This window comes from Sebastes fasciatus, chromosome 19, assembly GCF_043250625.1.
Source record: "Sebastes fasciatus isolate fSebFas1 chromosome 19, fSebFas1.pri, whole genome shotgun sequence".
Lineage (NCBI taxonomy): Eukaryota > Metazoa > Chordata > Actinopteri > Perciformes > Sebastidae > Sebastes > Sebastes fasciatus.
In genome coordinates this window covers 6,305,656-6,327,472 of record NC_133813.1, presented here as the reverse complement: position 1 = coordinate 6,327,472, position 21,817 = coordinate 6,305,656, and the positions used below count along the sequence as shown (strand labels likewise).

At 38.9% G+C, this 21,817-nt stretch overlaps 2 protein-coding genes across 2 annotated transcripts; both read right to left on the bottom strand.

Annotated features, from left to right (window-relative positions):
• Positions 1-358: 358 nt before the first annotated feature.
• pkn3 (protein kinase N3) lies at positions 359-15,006 on the bottom strand. The gene is made up of 22 exons (XM_074617941.1): positions 14,592-15,006; positions 11,294-11,570; positions 10,544-10,713; positions 10,235-10,358; positions 9,731-9,882; positions 9,314-9,536; positions 8,831-9,013; positions 8,527-8,636; positions 7,202-7,345; positions 6,324-6,399; positions 5,733-5,892; positions 4,932-5,001; positions 4,601-4,662; positions 4,381-4,447; positions 4,054-4,145; positions 3,784-3,960; positions 3,622-3,684; positions 3,459-3,535; positions 2,379-2,521; positions 2,171-2,278; positions 1,933-2,013; positions 359-1,278 (listed from the first exon to the last, which is right to left on the bottom strand). The coding sequence occupies exons 1-22, from the start codon at positions 14,610-14,612 to the stop codon at positions 1,078-1,080; spliced, it is 2,781 nt and encodes a 926-aa protein (XP_074474042.1). The 5' UTR covers positions 14,613-15,006; the 3' UTR covers positions 359-1,077.
• A 1,017-nt stretch (positions 15,007-16,023) lies between these two features.
• Positions 16,024-21,100, bottom strand: uap1l1 (UDP-N-acetylglucosamine pyrophosphorylase 1 like 1). Its single transcript, XM_074618662.1, has 9 exons — positions 20,473-21,100; positions 19,326-19,530; positions 18,393-18,568; positions 18,089-18,261; positions 17,725-17,918; positions 17,503-17,643; positions 17,189-17,374; positions 16,526-16,592; positions 16,024-16,373 (listed from the first exon to the last, which is right to left on the bottom strand). Exons 1-9 carry the CDS (start codon positions 20,750-20,752, stop codon positions 16,287-16,289), a joined length of 1,509 nt encoding a protein of 502 aa, XP_074474763.1. The 5' UTR covers positions 20,753-21,100; the 3' UTR covers positions 16,024-16,286.
• Between the last annotated feature and the right edge of the window lie 717 nt (positions 21,101-21,817).

Below are 21,817 nucleotides of genomic sequence, written 5' to 3'. Positions count from 1 at the left end.
CTATTTTGAACAAGAAAATGTCTTTACATTTTTGTATGACTATTTGAACGGAGTAACTGGAGGAAGACTGGAACAGTAAAGCTAAGTAGAGAGTTTCGGGTGCAATACATTGTTTGGTATTTCCATTTTGAGCGTTTCCTTGTGCAATAGTAACCGTGTAAGACAGCAATAAATGTGGTGTTGAATTCAATGTACCAGCAGTAGTGTTGGACTGAGCCATTATCAGTGAGAGCTCTGGTTTTATACAAATTAACATTTAATTCATGTTATGTACTTTTGAATTATATGCAATGTTTTTACTACTTTGAAAATGACTATACATCAATACATAAATGTTTCATGAAGAGTTTCCTGGTCATTAAAAGTCCAGCAGATATACATTTATTCATTAATATTTCCTTCATGTAGTTTACACTTTACATAATGTTCTATATAAGCCTTATCTTCATGATAGTATTGTTTTAAAACAGTTGTATTGATTGAGAAATCTCTATGAAAGAACTTACATTAACAATTTGGCTATTTTCAGTACAGCATATAAGAGGCTAACAACAGATAGAGCTATAATGGTTATACTATATAGAAGAAGAAGCTAATATAATGTCATGTTTTGGCCTTCAGAGTCCGTTTTGTTCACTAACGTACATATTTACAATCTAGTACTTTGGATTGACACGGCTGGAACAATGTCCAATTGTAAAAAATATTGCACTGGTGACATTTCATATAGTGTACACAGTAAATGTTCAGCCTTCCTACGGCTTGATGATAGAAACAGTCGGCATTAAAGCGTTCAAAATCAATTTGGCATAGACAAAAACTTTTTAAAAATAAAGGAAGTCAGACCCAGCGAGTGTCAAAATGTGTCCGTTTTCCAGCGAAACCGGCCGGGCTGCAGCCTGTCGTCGAGTGTCTGAGAGACTCTGTAGTTTGAACCTGGAACTGTGGGGACATGAAAAAGGCAGGACGGTAGTTTCTCAGCTTCTGTTGAATCAGAAGAGTAAAATAAAAGTAGGTATAAACAGCCTTTCACAGTGATTTGGCAGCACAGAGGGTTGGAGGGAGGAGTATCTTTGGTCAACTCATGTAAGAGAAGTCAAAATCAGCAAAGACTTCTTGTTGCTCGGCGGTGAGGACGCAGGGCGTCCGCGGGAGGGTGAGGACCGGCTTGAGGCGAGTGAACTCCTCGTCAAAGTTGCTGACGTCCTTCAGCGCTCTGATGGCCGGCATGAAGGGAGGCTTCATCTTTTTGGCCAGGAGAGCGGCCCAGTCCATTCCCTGTCGACAAGACAATGAGTTCATATGAAGAGCAGGAATCACAGAAACACAAGATTTCTATTATTGTTATCTATTCTAAAATTATGTATTTGAATATTTCTGCATACTGGGGTCCCTAAACAGTCTTGAATTACATAAATTGGGTATCACTTTAAAGCTGAGACTCTCGTGGATCCCATGAGCCCAACTGTATTCATGTGTGATGATGTTAGTCCCCATAGTAGCCATTTCATTGTAGTGAGACCATTCTTTTATTTTTTTTTATTTGGCCTCACTGTATAAAATGACCTGTGGTGACCTCTAAGATAATCACAGCCTCATGAAACTTTACAATCAGAAGCTAGAGACCTAGAGCATTCAGAGGATGGATGGCTTTCTTAGGTAGATTGACAATAAGGGGGTTTCTGAACAGTTCACACATCAGAAGTGCTCGCCATCCAATCGCCGAAAAACACAATTCTTGCAGAAATCTCCAAATGTCAAAAGTTTTTGATCCCAAATCACAGCATGGCTTTTTCTATGGTGTTCCTCAAGGTCTTGGTGTCTTAATGTGGTATTTTGAAGGGATTATTAGTCATTTTTTGTCATGAGTTGAGGCTCTCAGTGAAGAGAATACAGTGTGGGGGGGTGAGCAGCGCCTGGCTGGATAATAACCTGAAAGAATTTGTGTCTTTTGATCTCCGAGGCGTCTTCCTCTCCTCCTCCGAGTCTCTTCTCAGGTTCCTTCTGCAGCAGCTAAAACACAGAGAGGGCAACGGAGGGGAGTCAATTACAAAACAGGAGAGGGGACACAAACACACAACACCTCATATCATTCAGAGAGAGAGATTAAGTCATCCATCATGAGAAAAGTCCTGGAGAGAATTCAAATCCATTTCGATAGGAGGCCAACCTTTTGAAGGAGGGACACAGACGCAGGAGAAAGGAAGCGAGGGTAGCGCACTTCATCGTTGACGATGCTGTCGAACACCTCTTCCTCATCGTCACCTGGGAAAGGAGACTGAGAGGAGAGAGAGCAGCACAAACTTAATGCTGTTCATATACTGAAACAGTTTTGTTGATTTATCTGATAAAGCTATTGTTTGTTTGTTTATACTGACCTCCCCCACCATCATCTCATAGATGAGGACCCCCAGCCCCCACCAGTCCACACTGCGGGTGTAGTTATTGTCCGTCAGCACCTCCGGGGCCAGAAACTCTGGCGTGCCGCAGAACGTCGTTGTGCGATCCCCGTGGCCCATACCTACACACAGAACAGCCATGCTCAAACATCAATACAGACAAATTACACACATGCAATAATGACAGAAAACTATTGAAATATTATCACAAGAATAGGTGTTCACATTCCAAGCCATGACATGAATGCTTCTCTACCAACTAAAATATTTATTGGGTAACATTTCATTTTAAACGTCCGCAAATTTCATGGTAATTAGGTGATAATTAGCAAGTAACCTATTTTAAATTTCTTTGGAATTACTGCCAAATTTCCCCATTATTTACCTCAAAATGTATCGAAAAATTACTTTTTTATACACATTATTTAATGATTATATGCTTATTGTCAACACAAATGTAACCTTGTAGCTAATGTAATGATTCAGGGAGTTTTTTAAAGAAATTTCAAAGAAGTTATTTGCTAATTATTATCTATTAACTTTGTATTCTTTTCCTGGAAATGTATTAAATAAATTACCAGCTATTGGGAAAGATTGAGTATTTTTTTTTTATGTAAACGTCTGACTTATTCTCATAATACGACTTTCTTTCTCTTAAACTTCTGACTTTATTCTCATAATATTAGGACTTTTTAATAGCAAATAAGTTATTTTCTAATTATTATCTATTTATCAGCAGACATGGGAATAAAGCATATCAATTAACTTTATATTCTTTTCCTGGAAATGTATTAAATAAATTACCAGCTAGTGGGAAATAGCGGAATAAAATCATTAAATAATGTTTATAATAAAGTAATTTACGATACATTTTGAGGTAAAAATTGGGGTAATTTGGCAGTGATTCCAAAGAAATTTCAAATACTTGCTAATTATCACATAATTACCATGACATTTGCGGACCTGTAAAATTAAGTGTTACCACTTATTGCTTTGTACTGAAAGTTTACATCACATACAAGAGTTTGACTTTTACTGGAGCTTGAAAAATGATCTTACCTTCTTTGCACAAGCCAAAGTCTGCTACCCTTACATAACCATCTGCATCCATTAGCAGATTATCCAGCTTCAGATCCCTGACAGACAGACACAAACCACAAATCATGCAACATACTCCCAACATGCAGCGAGGTGTGAAGTAATACGATTGAGTAGGTCTCACCTGTAAACTATTTTATTTTGGTGTAGAAACTCCAGGCCGAGCAGCACGCACGCCGAATAAAACCTTAAACCAGAGAGAAAGTGATGGGAATAATAGCAACGTCCTGTATTTTTTTCTGCATGTCAGTCAGTGGACTTTATACGGAGAGTGAGGTGTGCTTACCAGGTCTGTTTCTCATTGAAGATGCTGGTGTGAATGTGAGTCATGAGGTCTCCTCCGGGGGAGTAGGCCATCACAAAGCACACGTGGTCTGCAGTCTGGAAGCAGCCGTACAGGTTCACCAAGAAAGGATGGTGGGAGGTGTTGATCACTTCAAAGATCCTCTTTTCACACATGAGGCTGAACACAAACACACAGAGAGACATTTGTAGACATTGTCATATTTAAACTCAAAAAGCAATTTTGAAGTTTTCTAGTTGAGGAATTGCTTACCTGTCGACTTCGTCACGTGTCACGATGTCTCCTTTCTTCAGGGCTTTGATGGCGTACATTTTGCTTGACTTCTTATGCTCCGCTAGCAACACCTTGGATCAGTTACAAGGTTTGATGCATGTTAACCTTCATATCTTAAAAACATCTGCAGCTTTAATAGAGAGTTCAGACGGGAGCAGACAGGAGATGAGGGAAGAGAAAGATGGGTGAAGGTTCCACCTCCAGGTCACTAGGAGACCTCGTAACCTTCACTAACTGAGTACCTTTCTGGTCAAAGTGCTGCTACTGACATTTTTACAGGTAGAACAAGTTAGAGTAGATGCGTACCTTACCAAAGTGACCTCTCCCAAGAACTGAAATGCAGTTGAAGTCTTCCAACTGAAGTCCTCCGTCCCTGCAGCACGGGAGCACAAAATATTTTGCAACTGAAGAATTCCTTACTGGCTTTTTACCATTTTCTCTGTTTCTGTGTTCTCTGCACTCATACCATCACACTCACAAATCTTAATAATAATTAACAAAAATGCAAAATGTCACTATGACTTACTGTGGCAATGGATGAATAGAGGGCTGTCGCTTGGGCTTTGGGCTCTTGTTCTCACCAGGATGCTAGTTTTTCAGACAATAGAGATAAACTGACTCATCAACTGAATCACTCAAACAAGGACAAATGAAAGCAGAATAAAAAAATTGACTTGGAGAGCAACAGAAATATTAGGAAAGGAACAGAACCACTGCTCTAGATTATCTAAATTTTAATATTATACAAAGTAAATAGCCTCTGTCATTAACCCCTTGTTTTTCTGGCATTAACCATTGTATGAATATTTTTGCTGTTCAAGTATTTGTCACTGAGACAGACCATCTGACTCACTCACCAGTGGAGAGTCTTTCGTGCTCTTTTTTGAGCGATGTGGAGATCTGCTGGTTTGTTCCTCAGTAAAATCTCTGAAAAACAAGAGGGAAAGCTATGACACTGCCACTATTGTGGTCTTATTGCTGCCTACCTTCAGTGATGTACCTTGATTTTCTAAATTCCTTTGAGCAGTATCTAGCTCCACAACACTCAAACTCAAGTTTCTGTCTCAAAATCAATTACAGATTTACAATTACAGAGTAACATTGTCTGACAACTTTTTATTCTTTATGAAGAAACTACCCCAAAAACAATTACTAGTACAAACAAACAAAATAACACATACATACTAAAAATGTTTATTCCTAATTTTATGACTAGAACGACTTGACACACAGTGCTGAGCAGCATCTCAAATTAATCTTCAGGTTCTCAGCTTTCAGATGATGTACACCACTTCTATGTGACATCTACTGTTGACCTGCTATCTCCCCCTAAACACCCCCTAAAAAAGACAAAAACAGGTCTATTGTGGGTCTCAGAGGGTTAAAAACACTCATTTTCACAACCTAGCATATTTATTTATTATAAAGCATTGTGTCTTACTTCTCTTAACTCTGAATGCAGGTTAGTGATAATGTTTCTATGAGCCCTCCCACTGAAGTCACATCCTCTCTAGTCTCAGATATCATGAGCGGGTAGAAAAACAGCCTCGAGTCACGCCGTGCAAAGCTACGCAAAGAAGTTAATAGCTCACTTTTGTAGCAGCTCTTTCATAGACGGGACAAAGAGATGTTTCTGGGTCACAGTGTTTGAGCCTTACCGTGCAGGAGGAGTGGTGGACGACGGGAGGCCGGCGTTTGGGCCGGCTAATGGAGGGCTCATGGGCTCCATGGAGCTGCAAGGATGCAGGATGCTCATCATCAAACGACCCCAAGTGGCAAAGTTCATGTTCATCTGGGCCGCACGCAGGACGTCCTTCCCTGTGAGGACAAATGGAGACAAAATAGATCAAATCTGAAGACTTTAATAAGCAAGTAGTGATTTTGGGCTATACAAATAAAATTGACTTGACATGGCAACCAGTCTTGGACACGGTGGACCCATCTGTACTACACTTTGTTCTACTTAATTAACACAATTGGAACTGACTACAGCGTACCCTATTCATTTTAATGTAATTATGTCGGCCTGGTGGTGTTTTTGTGTGTGTATCATGTCTGTGAAGTTGTAACTCCTGCTGTTTTTGTGTTGTGTATTGTTTGTTTGTTAAGGTTGTTCGAAACATATGAAAAATGTGGTTCTGTACATATTTGGAACTGGACATATACAATATGTAATGTTGCCAGAACCTCAATTTAAAAAAAGCATCTGAAGACACAGTGCACAATGCTATATGAATAAATGTTGCTACCTTTTTCTTTAGGAAAGATTCTCCTCTGCCTCTGGAGTTTGGAGCGCCGCTCAATGACGGGATTGATAAATGTCACCTGCAAATGAACAGAGGGGATGATTAGGATTCATGTATACGACTGATACAGCGTTAGTGTTGGTGGCTGTTTCATAGGGAGAGAAATATTTACTGCTTGGGATGTTTTTGTGAAAAAAAAAACTTGAATATATTTGGAAATGAAGTCGACTCTGGAATGAGAAATGCAGGTACAATATGTGGGTAGCAAACTATGCTAAGCTCTCAAATTGAAGGGCAGGTCCATTATTAGTTTTCTTATATCATTCTGTAGCTTCCCAGTGGTGTTCCTTATATATTCATATACAAATACGGGAATGAAGACATTATATCACTATCACTCTCAAAGCCACCAGACTCCATTGACAAAAACAGTAATCTTACACAGGAGTTTACATAAAACCCCATTTCAAAAATCGGAACTAACCCTTTCAGTTATTTCCAAATTTAGCACAGCTAAAGTTGACAACACATTACTCATAACCTTATTGATCAGCTCACTTTGGTAACCTATGTCTCGGCTTTCTGCTAACGGCTGAAACCCTGGAAAAGAACGCAGAAGGACCCTCCATTCAAGCTGTTTATTATTTAGTGTTTGTCTAGTGATGACTTTAATAAAGACATGCAGATGTCACAGGAGGAAATAAACTGATATGAAAGTATCTTTTTTTCTGTTTTCTTTCCAGTTTTTCTTTTTGTTTGTTTAGTTTGGAATGTTTATTGCAGGTTTTATTTGTCCTGGATTGTAAATTTGGAAGCACAAAGATGCCTACATGAAAATGGAGTTGCAGATAAAAAAATAAAAATAAAAATAAAGTAAGAACCTCAATGAAGACGATGCCCTGAGGCTCCAGCTGGAGACACATGCCATGTCGGTTGTTATCCAGGAAATCCTCCAGCCGCAGGAACTTCACCCCACTTAACGCTCGCCAGTCTCTCCAGTACACAGCAATTTCCAGCTCCCTGGACTAGATCAACACACACACATTACAAATATTAATCTGTGTTTATAATCTCATTGAATATTTTATTTCTTTTTTTTTCAGAAGACTGGGAGACCCATGGGTACCCATAGAACCCATTTTCATTCACATATCTTGAGGCCAGAGGTCAAGGGACTTTATTAGCTTCACTCTAGCCCTAAAACTGAACCTACTAGAGCCTCTGAAAGACAGTAAAGTCGGTCGGTCTCAGAGGGTTAAAGTGTAAAGCTTCACTGTTAAACGGAGAGAATGAGAAATGGGATGTTGGATGCAATATCAAAACCTGAGTCTTAAGCAGGGATGCTGGGCGTGTGTGGGTAAAGCCAGATTAAAGCAGATGTCAGGGGATTAGCAGTGGGATTACATGAGTAGAGTAGGAGGTTAGAGGAGTATCAGAGACGTACTTGGCCATAAGGACTCACTGGGGGACAAGATGTCAGGGCTCTGTGTTATTGTTCTCGGGCTGTTAACAGATGTTCAACATGAGGGAAGATTGAGATGACATTTTGTTATAAACTATTTAGTCAAGAGGGCGAGCAACACTGGTGTGTTGGTACAGGCTCTCATGAAGAGGAAGACGGACAGGGTGGGAGATGGGTGGGGGCGGATTTTATGCAGTTTTGTTGTCTACCATTATTTATTCTTCATGATCGCTACTGACGCATTCAGATTTATAAACTTGTATGTGCACCAGATGTGTGTTTTTATTTATATAAGTTTTATTCAATATGTATTTTTTTTATTTTTTTCCGAATCATTTTTCTTTATTATTTCAATCATTACTTTGAATGTATCTTATATTTTCATTTATTATTATTACTATTATTATTATTAATAATAATAATAATAATAATAATAATAATATTAATAATAATAATAATTATTATTATTATTATTGAATTGAATTGTAAAATAAGCCTATTGGCTGCCTAACATCTAATAAAGTGCATAACGTGTTGGAAACACGCTACAGACTGGGAAAATGACCTTTTAGAAATTAATTTATTGTAACACTGCTTTATCAAAGTCAAGGGACAGTGACTCAGTCAGTGAATTATGTTTGTTTTTATGTCGTTCTAAAAGCAGGTTAGCGGAGTATTCGTTTGAAAAATGCCGTTCTGGCTCAGTGGTAATGTGAGTTGCTTGTTGAAGTGAAAGCCACTGACCCGTTCCAGCTCAATGTTGAAGCTCTGGCCCCAGGCCTCTTTGCCCAGCTGTCTCCAGTGTGTGTGACCCACTATCCTGTTGTCCACCTTCAGCACAGCACTTATCTCCGCTGAGACACAAACACAAAGACACAGGAGACACTCACTAATAAACACCAATAAAGGTTGTAACAGGCTGCGTGGATATTTTAAATACAGAACAATACAATGTCATAAAGCAGTCGCTTTCGACATACATCTATACACAGCTGCATGATTTACATAAAGGGAAGTAAAATGACCAAACAAAAGAGTGTTGACTTACAGGAGAGTTCATCGGCCTTGGTTGTCTTGCCATTGGTACTGCGTACTGACAGGCCGGCTCTCACCTTCAGAGACTTCCCATCCGAGAGGCTTACAGGCGAGGCCGAGACGCTGGTCTCAGGACTACGGCCCGGGACGGACTCCAACAGGTCTTGGCAGCCCATCAAACATACCTCCAACCGACCTGAGGAAAAGCATTTTCAATTCAGTCTTGAGAAAAACACTATTTTAAGTTTAATGGAAAACATGATTTTGCTTGAGGAAGAAAATATAAATGTTCTAGAAATCACAAAATGATGGAAAGTTCTCTTACATAAGTAAAAGTACCTGTACAACAATGTAAGGACAGTCTGTTAGGGTACACTTAGGGTACAATTACTATGAAATTTGTAGACCTGTACAATGAAGTGTTACCCTCTGATACCCCAAAATCCTACTTAAAAGGTGCTCGATACGATATATTGGACTGTATATTAGTAGCAACCTGTTAGACTGGCTGGTTTGAAGAAGAAGGAAGAAGAAGAGGAAGAGGACAGAGCGGTGGATTGCTTCTTTGGTATGCCGAAGGAAGGCGAGGATCCCAACGATAGTTCCTCCTCAACGACAGCATGCTTCGGATGGTCCTCAGGCAGCTCGCTTAAACGTCTCTCCAGGGAGAGATTTAACAAATCCACCTTCTGAGACGACTCTTGCATTCGTGCCTGGGCCTGAAGGACACACAACACTCCTTCAGAGTACAGCCTGGCTCAGTATTTTAGGTTTAGTTTTATGACTGCTGTCTTGTCTTGTAGTTGGCTCTGATCTTAATTAAATCACCAAATAATGACATTATTCTTCATATTGTAAGTCTCATATGTCAATAAAAAACAGACAGAACATCAAGTACCCAGCTGGTACCCACCTCTGCAAGTACGCGACGGTCCTGGATCTTACGCCCACTCAGCTGCTTCACCACATTTTTGGCGCCCTCTGCTACGGCCGATTCAATCTTCACGTGGTGCATGAGGTCGGCAACCCGCTGCTCCAGACGACCGATCAAGTCCACGGGGTGACCTGAGAGCAGATACAGGAAGCAGCACGCTTTTAACACCTTGGAATCTGAGCTAGTAAATGTTATACTAGGAAGAGACCACCTCTCTATCAACTTAATTCAGTCCAAGGGGGCTTATTGGCATGGGAAACACAGGATCCATGGTGGAAAGGAGGTTGTGTTGCTCTGACTCTATCTATTTTCCATGTTGTTAGCATTTGTCTTGTTATTGAGGGTGACTCAGTCTGTCAATATGAGACTACTGCAGTGATTCAATGACTCTCTTATATGGGTTTTGTCACAGTTTTCAGTAATGGGTATTTTATACGGTGTTGCCGTTGGGGAAGAGCTACATGCACGTGCTGTAAGATTTACCATGCGAGCCATCCCGCTCCCCGTCTCTGGCTTGATTGACTTTGATAATCTGCATGCGCAGGAGCTCAATCTTAGTGCGACTGTCCTGCAACATCTGCTGGGCTGTAGTCACCATCTTCCTGTCCTGGAAAATAAATGAGAGCTTAATGCATGTTGTCCAACGCAGACACATCCGTGATACAATGAGAGGAACAAGACTAGGTGGAAATGGCTGGACCGTTTATGGTCAGTGTGCTGAATTGTGGTCAAACTGTTGTGTACAGATTGTAAAGCAGTACAAATAAAATGTACTTGACTTGACTGCTGTACCTTGACTGAGCTGTTGGTGTAAGTCTGGATCATGTTCTCGGCGCCCTGTTTGACTTTGGTCTCCATGGTGAGCTGTTTCTTCAGGGTTCGGACTCGACTGGCCACCGGTGATGTGATCTCTTCCCACTGACACGACTCTGCTGATAGGTCGTCTTCCTCCTCCAAGCAGCCTACAGTAATTCCAAAGAAGTTTCAAATAGGCTACTTGCTAATTATCACCTAATAACCATGAAATTTGCAGACCTGTAAAATGAAGTGTTACCCAATGTTTTAATGTCGCAGGTTATTTACTATTTACAAATGCTGTGTTCACACTACGAGCGAAAAAAGCGACAAAACAGCCAAGCGTTGCCAGCTACACTGTCGACGAGTCGCCGTTGAAGTGTTGCTCAAGTGTTCGTTGATGTAGGTATGTCGTTAAATAGTGCTGGGAACGGCATTTTTTTAGATCGAACAGAACAGGGTGAAACAAAAACATATGATTGGTTGACTCTTCATGGCGTCATTGAAGCACTGAAAGAAGTTGGGACCAGCTAAACTTTACTTGTAGGACGTCACGCCATCACACAGCGACAAATATCGGGCATCAGTTTGTAGCTTCATGTCACCGGCTTCCATTGAAAATGACTTGTAGCCTGTTGCTGTGTCACTCATAGTGTGAACACAACATTAGTCCACAGATGTAAATGAGTCCGGCTGCTGATTTGCATAAAAAGTGCAGCTAAACAAGACCTGGTGCCTGTTTTTTACCTGTGGTGCTGTCCTTCTCTGTGGCCATACATCTGGCATTGAGCTCCTGCAGCTCCCAGTGCAACTTCTCCAGCTTGCGGCTCGAGGCTTTGAGTTGGCCCTCCACGTCGGCTGCGCTTTTGCGATTGGTGACGGCCCGCCGAAGTCTCTCGGCGGCCTCCTTGATCTTCAACTCCCGCTGGATCTCCTGCCTGAGCAGAGTACGAGCATCTTCCAAACGCTGCTGAAACTCTGGGTCCAGAATATCCTCCTCATCCAGACCCTGCAGGTTGCCACCCTGAAGGAGACACATCACAACTGCTTCAATGTCTGATAACTGTGGTTATGTATCACATATTATATTGCATATTATAACAATAGAGCTGCAACGATTAATTGATCAACTATTATCAGTCTGAGTATGTTTTTAAGAGAAAAAAAAAGTCTAAATTCTCTGATTCCAGCTTCTTAAATGTGAATATTTTCTGGTTTATTTCCTCCTCTATGACAGTAAACTGAATATCTTTGAGCTGTGGACAAAATAAGACATTTGAGGACATCATCTTAGGCTTTGGGAAACACTGATTGACATTTTTCACTATTTTATAGACCAACAACTACTCCATTAATTGAGAAAATAATCAACCGATTAATCGACAATGAAAATAATTGTTAGTTGCCGCCCTACATAACATTGTATAATCACCCAATCTTGCAGATGCCATTAGGAGCACCGGAGGACACAGAGGCACGTGATTTTTTTCAGATTACCTGTCTCATGCACTGCCGTCAGGATAAAGTGACCGTTTTATAAAAATAACTTTTTGCTCCATTTCTTCCCACTGCAGCTTTAAACCAAGCTGTGACAGTTATACCGTCACTGGATCACCAACACAACGCCTCCCCCTTGTGGATAAAGATCTGTTAAGCTTTCTACTACAGTGGCAACTTTGCCTTATCTGTGTCAGGAAATCAGGTGCTGTGTCAAGAGAAAAATCACAAATTCTGAGTCCAAAGAGACATTTTCAAATATGCGTGTAATCAGTAATATGTAAATAGACAGCTACTTAAGTTTAGCTGTATGGAATGTGCAATTAAAAAGATATTTAGAGATCAGTTTTGGACTTAATCTGAAACATTATACTTAGATAGCTCCAATTAAATTATGACTAAATAGTGCAGAGACTCTTCACATGTTCCTCTCTGGATCATCTCAGCGACTGACAACCAAAAGATCCAAAACAAATTCCTTCATGATGAGATCTTTGCAGTTTATAAACCAGGTTTCCCTCCTATTTATTTATTTATTATCAAGTACTCAAGAAAATAATCAAAGAAATGATCAATTATCAAAATAATAACCCTAATTGAATTCTTAAGTCATGCTATTGTTATTGTAAACAATAATAAGACCGAATTAAGTTAGCCAACATGAAAAGATGCTATGCAGGAACAATAAACAAATGATTTTATGACGATATTGTTGGATTTGTTTAAGATTGGATTAGATGAGTTTTAAGGTCATGCTTCAGCCCACATTTATCATCCTACTCAATGACTGGATACGAAGCCCAGATACTAAACAAACCACTAACCTACGTACACTAACTATTAGATCATCAATCCTTTTGTTACTAGTAACTGGCTTTGCTAAAGGCCGACCAAAACAACAGCTGTTGTTGTAGGCGGCTGGCTTTTGTGTTGGGTATTACCGGTATCTATTCATGTGTATTACGTAAGACACACCTGTCAATCGAAACAAGTACACCTTTTTCTTTCCTAGGAAGTGTAGTCAAATCTGGGTCCTATTAAAAGACATTTTCACATCCAATGGATGGCAGTATAAATGTGTTATTTTCCTCTATTCTAAAATGGTGTGTTTGAATATTTCTGCATACTGGGGTCCATAAACAGTCTTGAATTACATAAATTGGGTATCACTGTAAAGCTGAGACTCTTGTGGATCCAATGAGCCCAACTGTATTCATGTGTGATGATGTTAGTCCCCATAGGAGACATTTCACTGTAGTGAGACCATTTTTTTTTTTTAATTTGACCTCCCTGTATAAAATGACCTGTGGTGACCTCTAGGATAATCACAGCCTCATGAAACTTTACAGCCACAAACTAGAGACCTAGAGCATTCATAGGATGGATGGCTTTCCTAGGTAGATTCACAATAAGGGGGTTTCTGAGCAGTTTACACAACAGAAGTGCTCGCCATGCAATTGCCCGAAAAACGCAATTCTTTCAGAAATCTCAAAATGTCAAAAGTTTTTGAAACCAAATCACAGCATGGCTTTTTATATGGTGTTCCTCAAGGTCTTGGTGTCTTAATGTGGTATTTTGGAGGGATTATTGATCATTTTTTATCAATTCTCGCGTGAAAAAAAGGTTAAATTTAGCACCAAAACCCAAAGATTGCTGCAACAACTTATGAGACATAATAGAGCATGGGGGTGGAAATCATATACTTCCATCATAATGTTATAAACCCTTATACAATTCATTTTAAATAATTAATTCATGTTTATTTCTTATTTATGACTAGAAGAACTTGACACACAGTGTTGAGCTGCATCTCAAATTAATCAAGTTCTCAGCTTTCAGATGATGTACACCACTTCTATGTGTGACATCTACTGTTGACCTGCTATCTGCCCCTAAAGACCCCTGGACCCCCCTAAAAAAAGACAAAAACAGGTCTATTGTGGGTCTCAGAGGGTTAAAGGAGAAGTCACTGATTTTATACATCCAGGTCAGTTTACTAGCAGTGGGAAGTCCTACACAGCCCAATTTAAAGATGAGTTACTCTCTCAAAACAGTATCTCTTCTTTTGTGTCACTGAATAAAAACAAATATTAATTGTGATTATAAACACAAATTAATATTAATTTGTATTATTTTTATATTATATAATATAAAAGACAAAAACAGGTCTATTGTGGGTCTCTATTGAGGGTTAACTAACATAAGATGTCTCCTCGTCGTCTTTAACCAAGACGAAGAGACATATTCAAAGTGTAAACTCACCTTTTATTGAAAGAAACCATTTTAGATTGCTCAAATAATATACTATATATATTCTGGGAGAAGGTTTATGTCGAGGAGGTAACAACCTGTAAATAGCTATTTGTGTGACAACCATACAGACAGACACACAGAGGAACTATGAGGAAAAGCAAACAAGACAAACAGGTAAATCCAGTAGCAGGTATCACCTGTACACCTGAACTTTGGTTCATATTAATAGGTTGGTTAACTAATGTCTCCATTATAATTAAACTGATGAATTAAGACAAGCTGTATCAACATTTACCTGTAGTGTTGAACCTGACATGGTGGCTCACTGTCAGTTGGACAAAGCAGGTGAAAAGAAACAGTTCCAGGACCAGGACCAGGACCAGGACCAGACCAGGACCAGGATGGCACGACTCACAGGTATCCGAGCTAAACTGACAGCCTGACAGTTTGATAAGCCGTTAACAGGCGCTCCAGAGAGGTGTAATCCGGATACCTGTGTTCATAATAAACTAAATCTGAGTTTGAAAAGTTTGATTTGAGTTCAACAGGGTGTCGAAGGTAAAAGTGACGTCGGTAGTAGACGGGGCGGTTTAATTGGTTAAGCATCGATATGACAGACGCGCCTCAGGAACCAATCACATTCGAGTATTCGATGCACCTGCTGAGGTAAACTGTATGATGCGTTCACGTAGCCTGGGGCCTTAATCACAATCCGGTCTCCCTACACACCTCTCAGTGAACTCTGTTTGGAGTCACACTCACAGCTCAATGAAGGGTATAAATAGAGAATCAGAAATACTTTATTGATCCCAGGGGGGAAATTGAGTTCTACAATATAAAGAAATAAAAATAAAGAAATCATAAGAAAATAGAGATAAGAAATATATATATATAATGTGCAAATAATAATGCTGAAAAAAAGGATCTATGCAAACAATATAAATGCATGCATTTATACAAATGCAAGAATGGTGTAAAATAAGAATATTAGTTTTATAAAAAAATTCAAGAAAAAATAAAAATAAAATATTAATATATATTTTATTTTTTATATATATAAAATATTAATACTAGTTTAAATGTTCTGTATAAATAAATGCAGTTTTAATGCCAGAGTAAACCAGATTATTGTACAGCTGAATTATTGCACTAAATTATTATACATATATATATATATACATATATACATATGTATATATATATATACATATATATATATATATATATATATATATGTATATATATATATATATCATACTATATACTGATTTAACTGTAATGCAGTACTATTCTTGCATTTTTATAAAACTAATATTCTTATTTTTCACCATTCTTGCATTTTTATAAATGTATGCATTTATATTATTTGCATAGATCCTATTTTTCAGCATTATCATTTGCACTTCTTTTATATATATATTTCTTATTTGTATTTTCTTATGATTTTTCTATTTTTCTATATTTATATTCTAGAACGGGAGCAAAACGTAACTCAATTTCCCCCCCGAGGATCAATTTAGAACAATTTACAATCTAATGAACATGTCTACCGTTTTCTAGACTGAACAAGGGTATATATTTCTCAGTGCACAGCTGCAACGCTGCAGCTTTAACTTAACATATCTCTCAAAAATATCATAAAACATTCTCATACTTATCCCGAAACAGTTGAAAATTAGTATAAGAGGTCGAGTAGATTACTACAAAGAATGTGAGAGGACACAAAGTGAGGTATTTTGATTATATTTTTGGTTACATGTAAAAGAAAACATATTTGATTCCAAAAACTCATTGCTGGTCCCTCATTTGTCTTACTTGTTTTAAAGCTATGACATGACATGATTTGTAGCTCTTCCTCAACAAAGGGGGAATTACATGACACTCATGACAGTTTGATATGATTATCTTCACATATCATCACATATAGTTCAACAGCACATCCATCCAGGGTTGCCGTCTTCACCCTGTAACTCTATTATTCAGAGAAATGTCACTGAGCCTGCAGCTCTTTGGCCTTTTTTTCATCCAGAATGAGCGGAGTTGGCAGTGTCCTCCCTTTCAGCAGCTGCTCCAGGCCCTGGCAGAAGAAATGAGGTTGTATTACACCTCCGTATTTAGACAAGACACTGGAGATGATGACAACAGTGGATTCATTGTCCACAAATTCATTTTAAATGCCAGCTGAGAAAACTATTTTTTTTCTTCAAGGAACAACCTGTAACTGCTCACCTCTCCAAAGTAGGAGACCAGCGGTGAAATCTCACATTGTGCTGGAGGATTGTCCCCTGATGATGCACTATAGGAAAAAAAGGAGGAGAGATTCAGATCCAGTCTACGTAAATAAAACACTCACAAGCCCACATACACACGGTTCAACTGTTATCAGGTCATGAAATAGGTGTTATCAGTCGTTATATGCACCATAGATGTGGGTCAATAGGGGCCTACTACACCTACTACGTTGTAAAAGTGAAACTTAAAAACAACACGTTATGACATGTTGTAAAACTGAATGAAACATCATGTTTTCAACACAAATAAAAAGGCTTCTTTAGGTTTAGGCAACAAAACTACAACTTCTTTAGGTTTAGGCAGTAAAACTACAACTTCTTTAGGTTTAGGCAATAAAACTTCAACTTCTTTAGGTTTAGGCAACAAAACTACAACTTCTTTAGGTTTAGGCAACAAAACTACAACCTCTTTAGGTTTAGACAACAAAACTACAACTTCTTTAGGTTTAGGCAACAAAGCTACAGGCAAAAAAAAAAAAAAAAGTTCATAATTAACAGCCTGACAACAGTCTAATCGGCTGGCCATGACAACCAGGTCTAGGCTTCAAGTTCTGACATTATCTGTTGTAGCAGGGTGTCTATATGAACATTTTCCTCTGACCTGGCCGTAGGAGGAAGGGTATTCCCACGTTCATCCAGCAGCGTGGCTCTTGCGGCTGTGACCCAGCGGCAGTGTTGAGCCAGCAAAGAGTTTCTGGCGGTGGATGGGCTGTCTGTGGCTGCTCCGTCTGCATTTTTCAGTGGGGAAAACTCATCCTCCCTCACGACCTCAAACGCAACAAAGTTCCTTCCAAAGACAAGACAGTGCATATTTTAATTACCCGCAGACACCGTATTATGAGTTTATGTAATTTCATGTAGATAAAAAACAACAGATGTAAATAGCTGAAGACACAATATAAGAATCAACAATACCTTGAGAATGGAAAGACATCAAAAACAAATTTCTCCATCTTTATGCCATTGGGTTTGGTGGGTTTGACTTGATTGCCACATGTGTCCACAAAGGGAACTTTCTTGAGTGCGACGTGTTGTTTCAGTTGGCTTTCAAATGTCCTGTAAGATGAAAAAACATTACTCAAACACGAGGAAATTTGTATTTATAGGGGACTATTTTCAGCAATGGAAGGCTCTTACTCTGCTACATCCTGCAGGAAAGCCCTGGTAAAGAAGTGAATGCAGATGTTTCCAGCGCTGTACACCAACTCCCCTCCAGGTCCTCGGAGCTCAGCTGTCTCTGGTTGGATCTCGCTGTACTCCACCACCTGGGTGACGCCTCGCACCCTGCAAACCACTCCCACTGGCTCAGCAGGGTACGCCTTCTCCACCACCTGGACAAATGATGGAGATGAGAGGCCAGAGGGAAACAGGAGTCACAATTTGGCAACAGGCTAAGCATGCACATCAATATTCTCATCTAGCTCTCAGAAAGAAAGCAAAATAAGCATATTCCCAAATTATTGAGCTATTCCTTTATATCTGCTGTATGATATTACTCTACCTTGGCTCCGCAGTCGGCCCCTTTGCTCACACAGAACCCAATGAACACAGGGTCCGCCATTTTGACCAGGATGTTGTCCACACAGTACACATGCAGGTACTCCACTCCCCTCTTCGTCATGTCCTCCAGCACCTTGTTGTCCACCAACGCCTGGTACAGACCACCGTTCCCATCTGGCAGAGAGTGGAGAGGCTTTGAAACATTACGGCGCGTTACCTCAAACTATCCTGAACACACAAATCAGTGGCAATAGGTGAGGGATTTTACTGAGTGTCTGGATCTTCTGTAGGTGATGTATACATACCTGGAGCCATAGCTATCTTCCCTTTCCCCTGCAGGATGACCTTTCCGTCAAATGTCACTGCTGGGATCATCCTTTGCTCAAACATAACAATGTTTGATGGCTCCAGACCAAAGTAGTTGTTCTCTTTGAAGAACTTCTCTGTGGGAGCCAGAGTGAACTCACTGGTCATTATGTACCTGAAGAGTTGCAATAGTACAGACAGGTTTAAATATTTACTCTATAATCCTGGTGACATTCTTTATCTAAATTTCTAATCTCCAAACTTAATCACAGCGCCAAAAACAGTCATTTATTTTTACTTAAAGCAGCTATAAACAATATATTTTTTTTATGAACAACGGTTGATTAAGTAAAAATCTGATCCTCTTTAGGTTCCATGGTGGAGAGGAGGTTGTGTTGCTCTGGCTCTATCTGTTTTTGGTGTGGAAAGGAGGTTGTGTTGCTCCGGCTCTATCTGTTTTGGCGTGGGGAGGAGGTCTTGTTGCTCTGGCTCTATCTATTTTGACGTGGAGAGGAGGTTGTGTTGCTCTGACTCTATCTATTTTGGCATGGAGAGGAGGTCGTGTTTCTCTGACTCTATCTGTTTGGAGTGGAGAGGAGGTTGTGTTGCTCCGGCTTTATCTATTTGGTGTGGAGAGGAGGTTGTGTTGCTCTGGCTCTATCAGTTTTTGGCGTGGAAAGGAGGTTGTGTTGCCCTGGCTCTATTTGTTTTGGCGGGAGAGGAGATTGTGTTGCTCTCGCTCTATCTGTTTTGGTGTGGAGAGGAGGTTGTGTTGCTCTGGCTCTATCTGTTTTGGCATGGAGAGGAGGTTGTGTTGCTCTGGCTCTATCTGTTTGATGTGGAAGGGAGGTTGTGTTGCACTGGCTCTATCTGTAGTGCATAAGCCTTTACATAATCAGAGTAATGGAGGAAGATACATCATATATTCTTACCATGCAACGGTGCATTTTGAGCCATACTTTCTGTCGGCCAGCTCCTGGATTTTGTGAATGCGCTCCGCCTGGATTTGATACAAGGTTTTGCCGCTCGGTAGCCCAACATTGTACATCCCTTTGGGATACTTAACACCAAGACGGGTCCCCTGACCGCCGGCCAAGAGCAGGACCCCGACTCGATTCTCTGAGATTTGCAACATCCCTGTAAAAACCAGAGTGGTAACATGAGCAAGGCCTTTAACTTCACATACATAGCACACATCACCTTTTGTCATACTGTATAAGTGAAAACGTTCATAAAACTTTACAAGCTGGCATTTAACCTTTAACTTGTTACTGCTTTCATAATCAGCGCTGCCTAGTTGGACCGTTCGCGGCTCTCCTAGACGGAAGCTGGACGGTAGACTCCAAATCAGCTCTGACTGCTTGTTTTCCTCCGGTCTGTGAAATCCTGCAGATGCCATTAGGAGCACCAGAGGACACCGGAGGACACAGATGCACATGATTTTTTTTTCAGATTACCTGTCTCATGTACTACTGTCAGGATATAGTGACCGTTTTATAAAAATAACTTTTTTTTAATCATATTTGCTCCACTATATTAAGTCAAAAAAAGTCATGAAAAAGTCATAGTACAGAGTAAAGTAGTGACTTTTTATGACATAATTTACTATGACTTCTTTTCGAATTTTTTTTACATATTATATTATGACATTTTATCATGAAATTTTCAACATACTATACTATGACTTTTTTCGACATACTATTATTTTTTATGACATTTTTCAACATATTATACCATGACTTTTTTATGACATATTATAATATGACTTTCTATGACATATTATACTATGACTTTTTATGACATATTATACTATGACTTTCTTCACTACCCACTGCAGCTTTAATCTGAAAAATAACTGGTAAATAGGCCTAATAAGATGTTGAGGAAAGGTGGAGTAAAAAGTACATTACAGTATTTTCCTCTAAGTACAATACTTGAGTAAATTCACTTTGTTACTTTCCACTAGTGCAGTCAGTGAGTGATACTGCAGCAGCTAAATATGTCACATCTATAGGTGCATTATAGTAACTCTACTTCACTTTTCTAATACTCTCAGCAGATTTACTGTAAAACATTCACCTTCATTTCCCCACAGTTCCAGAGACTCTTTGTCACTCTTCCTCACACTGCCGATGGACTGAGGAGGGACCGGCTCTATGTGCTGGTCCAGACCTGCAGAAGGGGAGGCTGCAGCCCTTTTGGCCCCCTCACAGTGACCCTTCAGTCCCTTTAGATCCAGCTGAGACAGCTCCTGGAGGAAACTGTCTCTCTCTGCCTCACACAGCTCCGGCCAGAACTGCAGGACGTGAGACTGTCCTGCAGTCTCTAAACTCTGCTGCAGCTGCTCCAAGGAAAGCATCCTGTGGGTCTCGGTAACAACGCAAAACTAAAGTACAGACATGCAACTTCCCTCTTTCTCTTTCTGCAGCAGCAGTAGAGTCACAGGTTAGTTTGTAGGAACTGAGTGAACTCGTGACTGCAGCTCTCAGGTTCAGAACCCGGTAGATAAATAACAGGATATACTGCTGCGGTCCAGTGAAAGGGCGTCTTTATGCTGCTTTCAGGGCTACAGGAGTCCAAACATGGCTGAAATAGCTTTCTATAAACCGACGTGTGGACGACTTCCTCTCAGTCAGTAGCGAGCCACGAGACCAGACCAGACAAGACCAGACCAGAGGGCTACAGGACAAACTGTGCTGACTCTGCGTCTCATCAGCTGACTGGAGCCCACAGATAGAAAACATGTTTGATACCCATCCGGTAGCCTATATTGAAAAAAAAAAAAAAATCTATAAAAAAATAATCTATATATATGAATAATATTTGTAATTATATACAGCTATATATACATATAAAATAAAAATATTATATATATATTTTTTAGATAATATATATATATATATATATAAATAAAAGATATAATACAATATATATAATATATAAATATATATATATATAATAGAAAATATAATAAATATATATTTATTATATTTTTTATTATATATATATGTATACATATTTTTTACTTATTATACTATTATTATATTATTACTTATTATATTATATATATGTGTATATATATACACAAAATATAAATATATATATTTTCTATTTATTATATATATATTTATATATAATATTTTTTACTTACTATATATATATTTATATTTTATATTTATTGTATACATATTTATATATTATATTTTGTATTTGTATATATTATCTAAAAAAATATATATACATATTTTAATTTTACATATATATATTTTAATTATATATTATTTTTATTATATATATGTATTTATTTTATTGTATATATATATATATATATATATATATATATTATTTTATTAAATATATATATATATATTTTTTAATTTTATAAATACACACATACATTTATCTGATAGCTTTAGTTAGTTTC

Bases quoted from the DNA above. Each gene is read 5' to 3' on its own strand.
- pkn3 (XM_074617941.1), bottom strand. From the start codon at position 14,612: ATGTCAGGTTCAACACTACAG. The intron at 9,014-9,313 runs GTTGCTACTAAT...GCTTTTCCTCAG, and splicing joins CAAACCAGCCAGTCTAACAG to GTCGGTTGGAGGTATGTTTG. The intron at 4,146-4,380 runs GTACGCATCTAC...AACTGATCCAAG, and splicing joins GGAGAGGTCACTTTGGTAAG to GTGTTGCTAGCGGAGCATAA.
- uap1l1 (XM_074618662.1), bottom strand. From the start codon at position 20,752: ATGCTTTCCTTGGAGCAGCTGCAGCAGAGTTTAGAGACTGCAGGACAG. The intron at 17,644-17,724 runs GTAAGAGCCTTC...TTCATCTTACAG, and splicing joins TTCCTGCAGGATGTAGCAGA to GACATTTGAAAGCCAACTGA. The intron at 16,374-16,525 runs GTGAGCAGTTAC...TTCTTCTGCCAG, and splicing joins TGGTCTCCTACTTTGGAGAG to GGCCTGGAGCAGCTGCTGAA.